Source organism: Eschrichtius robustus, unplaced genomic scaffold (genome assembly GCF_028021215.1).
Source record: "Eschrichtius robustus isolate mEscRob2 unplaced genomic scaffold, mEscRob2.pri scaffold_680, whole genome shotgun sequence".
Taxonomy (NCBI): Eukaryota; Metazoa; Chordata; class Mammalia; order Artiodactyla; family Eschrichtiidae; genus Eschrichtius; species Eschrichtius robustus.
In genome coordinates, this window is record NW_027175556.1 from 117,795 (window position 1) to 124,332 (window position 6,538).

General features: G+C 43.7%; 1 protein-coding gene across 1 annotated transcript; it reads right to left on the minus strand.

Moving 5' to 3' along the window:
• Positions 1–1,450: 1,450 nt before the first annotated feature.
• Positions 1,451–6,506, minus strand: LOC137758155 (RAD52 motif-containing protein 1-like; the record flags this gene model as incomplete). Its single annotated transcript, XM_068534423.1, has 5 exons — positions 1,451–1,552; positions 3,012–3,097; positions 4,774–4,872; positions 5,840–6,008; positions 6,384–6,506. Coding segments are annotated over 5 exons (579 nt in total), but the record flags the coding sequence as incomplete, so codon positions are not given.
• Positions 6,507–6,538: the final 32 nt, after the last annotated feature.

Sequence of the window (6,538 nt, forward strand, 5' to 3'; positions counted from 1 at the left end):
GCTCTGGATGCTGAGCCCGGGCCTCTGCCTGGGGTGAAAAAGATTCAACCTCCGCAGGGGTCTGTGGCTGCTGAGCAGGGGCCTCTTACTGGGGTAAAGATTCAGCCTCCTCAGTTGAGCTCTGGATGTCGAGTGTGGGCCTCCTGCTGGGATGGAGAAATTTCAGCTTCCTCAGGGGGCTCTGGAGGTTCATCTGGGCTCCCCAAAAAATCCCTAGGTAGGCTCTCCTCAGGGTAAAAGGCATCCATCCATACTGAGATCTAAATAATCACCCTGCAACTGTTGTTCTAGACACTAGAGAGTGTTTTTTTTTCAAATTGACCTATAGTTCCAACAACAACTTTGGCAAGCCGTTGATGCTGAACTAGATTTTTCTTCAGGTTTCGGGGTGAAACAATAAACTTCATTGGTTTTGAGCTCTTACTACCTAGAGGTGGAACAAGTATTTCAAATGATTGGTGACCTTCAGCCTGATCTAGACCTATGTTTTTAGTCTTACATTTGCGTTGAGAAGGCAGAATCAAGTCCTGAGTCTGATTCCAATCCAGCACTGGAACTTCCTCTGGGAGCTTTTGATGTTGGGTTTCCTTGTTATTCAGATCCTGATGTGGAACAGCAAACTGATCTGGCCCTGTAGGCAGCTCTCCAACCGAATATATGTCCGGGTATGGAACCTCAGTCTCAGTCAACTCCTGATGAGGCAGGGCCAACATCTGGACTGGAGATGAGGACGTCAAGTAATTAAAGCCCCCGGCTTCTGCCAGGGTGCAAGGGCATGGGGCAATTTGGGAGGGGGATCTGGGGCGTGTGAAGGCAAAGCCTCGATCAGCCGCGGGGGGGGTGGTGGTTGGGGGTCACCTGGACGGGGCCCAGGGCCCACTCCGGAGGCTGCAATGCCTGGACTAGAAGCCAACGTCGTTGCCATGTGAGGAGGAGCCGTGGGGCGCACCGTCCACACAGAGGCGCAGCCGCGACATAACATGCGTCGGCTCCCAGGCGCAGCGACCCAGGCCAGTGAGGAGCTCGAGCCCCATCCTCCTTCAGAGCCGTACCGAACCGCTATGCCAGCGCCGCGACGCGAGGGCTCACCGTTCGCAATCGCGCGCCCCTCCCCCGCCTAACGTCCCACCCGTTATTTATGACATCTTTAGTTACGCCACCGTTATTAGGTTCGTGCGGAGATCCAACGCGCGCCACCAGAGTGGGCCTTTTTCCCACAGTCCCCAGGGCGCCAGCCAACCTTCCCCTTGCAAAGGCGACAATCACCTCCTGCCGGGCCCTCTCCCCAACCCCTCCCTGCCCTCCCTGGCCCCAAACAATGAGGCGGGATTTGGGCTGCACCCCCGAGTGGCCCCAAACTCCAGCAGCCCAGGGGTGGAGGGGGGTTGGGAAGGGTGCAGAGCTTCCCAAGGAAACCACAAGACCTGGCATTCTGGGAAATTCAAAAGTGCTAGTCCAGTTCTGGCAATCTGAACACTTCCTCCTCAAAGCTGAAGTCTGAGAGGCATTCTTCCTCCCTTTGGCCACACGGTTGACAAGAAAAGTAGCTGACCTGCAAAATGAGCACCAGTTAGGGTGGCGGGAGGGGAGCACACCTTACAGTTATTCTAAAATGTTGCCATTTCCTCCAAACTCTCAGTATTCACGTCTCATTATTAATTCACCACTCTGTGATTAGGGGTTACCACTGAATCAGTGATGACTCCAGAACTTCTGTAGGAGGGCTTTGGGGCAGGTGAGCAATTCATTCTGGGAAAGAGAGTCTAAAACCAAGTGAATGGCCCTTTACATTAGCATGGGAAAACTTCCCCCATCCCACCTTGTCTCAACAGAGCCATTAATCTGGAAAAAACGACAGTGTCACTTTTCAGAGGTCTACCCTGTGTGCACACATGGAGAAGACACTTAGAATGTTAAAGTCAGCATGGTAAGTAGTTTTCTTGAAATACTGTAACTAGCACCCAGTTTACTTTCTTCACAGTCCTTTTCATAATCTATTTAATTTTAGTGCTAAATTTTTAATTGTCTGGTACACCTTTAACACCTAAACTCCAAGAGAGAAGGAGCTTCATCTTATTTCCAGTGCCTAGCACATAATGGTTTCTAAATGGAACTGATTCCAAGATTGGCCTCATTTAGGAATGGATCTGTTGTTATAATCAGCCTTCCGAAATCTTTAGTATCAACACGGAATCCTTTCCTCTCACATTTCACAGGAAGCTAGACTTCCTAAAGCCCAGACATGGATACGTTTGAAGTTTCCTTGACTGATTTAAATTGAATTAAAATAATTATTTTGTACAGGAAAAACTTTCAAAATTTTTACATTTTTCAGAACATAAGCACCTTTTCTTTCTCTACTTTCTTCCCTTCAAAACAAACTTTGCAACATTGGGGTGAGTTAAATAATCAGAAATCTAGCCCCAAATTAAGCTCTCAATGACATGCAACACATTTTTTGCTCCTTTTTAATAAAAATCCTATATGCAGTACATTAACGTTTTCTTTTGGAAATTACGTTGACAACTTAATCCCTAATTCGAGGCATCCATATAATTGGTTTACAGAAAGGTTCTTCGGCAAAATATTTAACACAAGATATATATGAGATGCTGAGACCTCGGTAATACACCTCACTTGAAAGGCATGAATACTTTTTAAACACTGTAGCATAATCACACTTAAGGCCATAGTTACTTTGTTCCCAAATCCCTGCAATTCTATTTGAGGGGAGTGCTAAAAGGCCTGTGTCTTCTCCTGTGTCCACAACTGTAGACGTACACTGATGGCCCTCAATCCTGCTCTCCAAACTTCAAATAAGGGGCCAGAGGCAAGGCTCGGGACTTGGAAAAGTCCTAGAAATGCCCTGCCTCAAAAGCAGTTTCAGAGTTTCACATTTTCCGAAGGAAGACAGAGCTGAGTAGACATGCCAAAGTCTTCCAAATCCTGCTGGTTGTTTTGAATTACGGCTACACTGGCTGTGTACCCCTTGAGTTTTTATCTCCACATACTTGAATTAAATCCTGTAGTTCCTCTTCGGTTCTAGCATCTGTGACCTCTTCACAGGGTCTATATGCCACAGCTATTTTACCACTTTCTGAAATAAAGTTAACAAGGATCAGTTCAGAAGTTTTCTTGTTCTAAAACTTCCTGTATACAATGGTAGCACCCAATAATTAGACATTCTTTTGATTTCTAAAAGCAGAAAATGAGAGCACTTTCAAGCTAGAAGTGCCCTCATCTGACACTTCAGTCTTTATCATAATTATTTGTGAAAAAGTATATAAGAAGTATCAACTTTGGTTCAAAAACCTTTATGATCTTAGAAATAAGAACTAAGGAATAATGACATAGAAATTAAAAGCTGTGGAAACAAAAATGTTCAATCACAATACAATTAAAGAGGAAGGCATTAGGTGGGGGTCAAAGTGAGTTCAAACCTGGGATAGATACCACTGGACTATAATAGATACTTCATATCAGAAGCAAAGCAAGTGCTTACTCCTTGGGACCAAAATTCTACCAGATACAATGAACAAAGCTTTGGAGACAGAGAGAGAGAGAGAGAGACAGAGAGAGAGAGAGAGAGCATTTCAACACTCTACTGGCAGAAACTGGCCCATGTACCTTTTGGACAATACAGCTTTCCTCAAGGCAAGCTAGAGCCACCAGGCTTTTCGGTCTAAGGAGTTTTGAGTACATATAAGCAATACCTTTGCATATTAGGGACAAACAACCCAGACATTTAGTTTGGTTCTTAAAGGTTGTTACCCAGAGTTGACAGCTGATGGAGATTCTGCCTGATGACCAGGGAAGTCAAACTTCACTGGAAGGACGGCCCAGGCTGGAAGGCCAAGACCAAGCCACGGTCAACTCTTGCAAGCAAATAAGGTCTCTGACAACTTAGCTAGGATTCCTCAGTCTCTACGCCTGCAGGGCTGTGAAGCAGAGGAGCAATTCTGTTCCGGGAATCTACTAATCATAAAGTCTCCTTTGGGCACAGCCTGTGACATTCTCACCGCTGTATAACTCGATAGGGAACACAATCAACGCTGTTCAATAGCATGACCCCTTTCAAGGCTCACAAAAACGTAGCCGATTATTATATAAGAATCATATTCACCCAATATATCAGAAATGAAAACTGAAATTAAGCTGATTCCAATAACATAATCTAATAAACTCTTCAACAAGAAAACAACGACAATAATAATAGTCAATACATTTTGTCTGCTTACTATGTTTCAGGCATAGTTCTAAGCTTTTGACATTCATCATCTCATTTCCTCTTACAATATCCCCCATTAGGTGATAAGCTGAATTACTAACCCTATTTGCCGATAAAGAAATTGCAGCTTAGAGATATTAAATACCTTCAAATGTCCCTGGCTAGGAAAACCTAAAATTGCAACAACAACAACAACAAAACCTAAGAGACAAAGTTAGGACTCAAACACAGGTGTCCAAGGCTTATCATCACTACACTATTCTGTATGATAAGCAAGCAATTGAGGAAGAACTGGATCAAACACTTTCTGTATGAACTGAGGCAAGTCATTCTACATCTAAACACTGGGGACGATAATAGTTGCTGTCGTTTTTCTCATAAATGCCACAAAGAACAAATTTAAGACTGCTGCTGTGAAAGCATCTGGTGAATGAAAGAATATGTAATGTTTTAGATAACCATTATTTTCATCCAATTAACTTTTCAAATAAGTTGATTTGCTCACTGAAACCGAAGCACTTCAAGGGCAATCAAAAAGGTCTTACCTAAAACCACAATCAGCAGTTTCCGGAATGCATCTGTCATAGCCTTCTGAATAGCAAGCTTCTGCGTTACCTTCCTTTTCATAAGGAATGATAATGACCCTAAATCCAACCCAAACAGATGAATTTAAAATGCCTATCTGAATAACTGATTTCTAGGTTATGTGTTTAAAACTAAAAATGCATCTGTCATTCTTAGATCATTATCTTCGTGATTAAGGGCAGGCACAACACTGGGCTACGGTTGAATGTCTCTGTTGTAGGTATACCCTGGCATGGCACACTTTTACTGCTCAGATCTATTCTGGAAGTTCCTAAAATACTCGACGGGAAATGCAAACCAAGAACGTGGCACAAATCTCATGTTACTCACAGATTTCAAATGGACAAGCTGAGGCTACACTGCTACAGACCCTGCTCTCCTGTGCGTAAAGGGCTGGATTCATACAGTGAGATAGACTTGGTGGTAGTGCAGATGATCTGGCCTCTCCTCAACCATCACCCACTCAGGTGGATGGTGGAGCCTCCTCCACTCCATTCGCGAACAGCCCTGCCTCTGACTTAAAACCCTAAGCCCAAGTGCCATGGATTCTAGGAAAAACCTCAGTACCAATCGGAATCCCCTTTCTAGGGACCTACATTTACTTTTTCCGCTCAGGCCCCTCTATAGGAGGCAAAGGACTGAACATTTACACAAGAGTTTATTTCAATCTTCAGACAATGATTTTGTTGGGATAACTGAAGGCCAGAAGACGTGTATTTGAAGGACTATTTTAGCACAAAACACATTATTAACCAAAAAATAAAAATAAAAATAACTAATTTTCCCTCCTCCTAAGCTTCTTGGAAGGCAGTCAGTTCTAAAATCTGAAGTTTAAGGTGCTGTCAGGTATTGCCTAAGATAAAAACCTATATTGTCCGGCAGAAAAATTCTGCCCAGGGCTTTAGTTGCTTAGCCCAGGTGATGATGTATCTGAAAAGTTGAGTTTCAGAAAGAAAGGAAAAAAGAGAAATCCCGCTTCCTCACCTCCCCACCCCCCCCCACACACACACATACTGGAAAACAGACCTTCCTCCAACTTATCCAAAGGTTCCTCAGCCATGCCAGCTCCAGGACTCCTGCACTCGTGGGAGGGCAACACCACCTCTAAAGCACAGAAGAGCTTCAGGCTTTGCTTCTGAAGTGGTGTTACAATATCTTCATTTTCCCTTTCTTCAAGGTTAGAAAGATCCTGAAGCTGTTAGGATTTTGAATTAAAGGCTAGACTTCAAAATATTCTGGTGTCAGAGATAAAAACTAAACTCCAGCAATCCCAGGTAATAGTTTAGGTATGCTATAGCTTCAAAATCAAGTGAGACTTGCAAATGAATGACTAGATATGGACAACTATTTTTTATTATATACCATACAAATACGGGAGGAAATTATGGACACCACCATCCAAGTCATTGAGATTATCACTAATTCTAGGTGGCAGGCCAATGCTCAGATACTTCCATGTGGAAGCCTCTGACATCTCCTCCCCATAGCCCTGTTCTATTCTTCTCTCTAAAGTCTAGGAGTTCAATGTTGAAAGGAGTCTGGTTAGTCACAGAAAATCTACAGAGTTTACCCTGATGATCCTTTTTGACCACCCGTTGAAACCAAAGTAGTAATTTGCCAATTCTTGGCATCTGGAGCTGTTTAGGGCTAGCGTATTATGTCGAACCGCCTTATGTCTGGTGCCGAGACGACCCTAAAGACATAAAAGACCTAAAAATATCACAA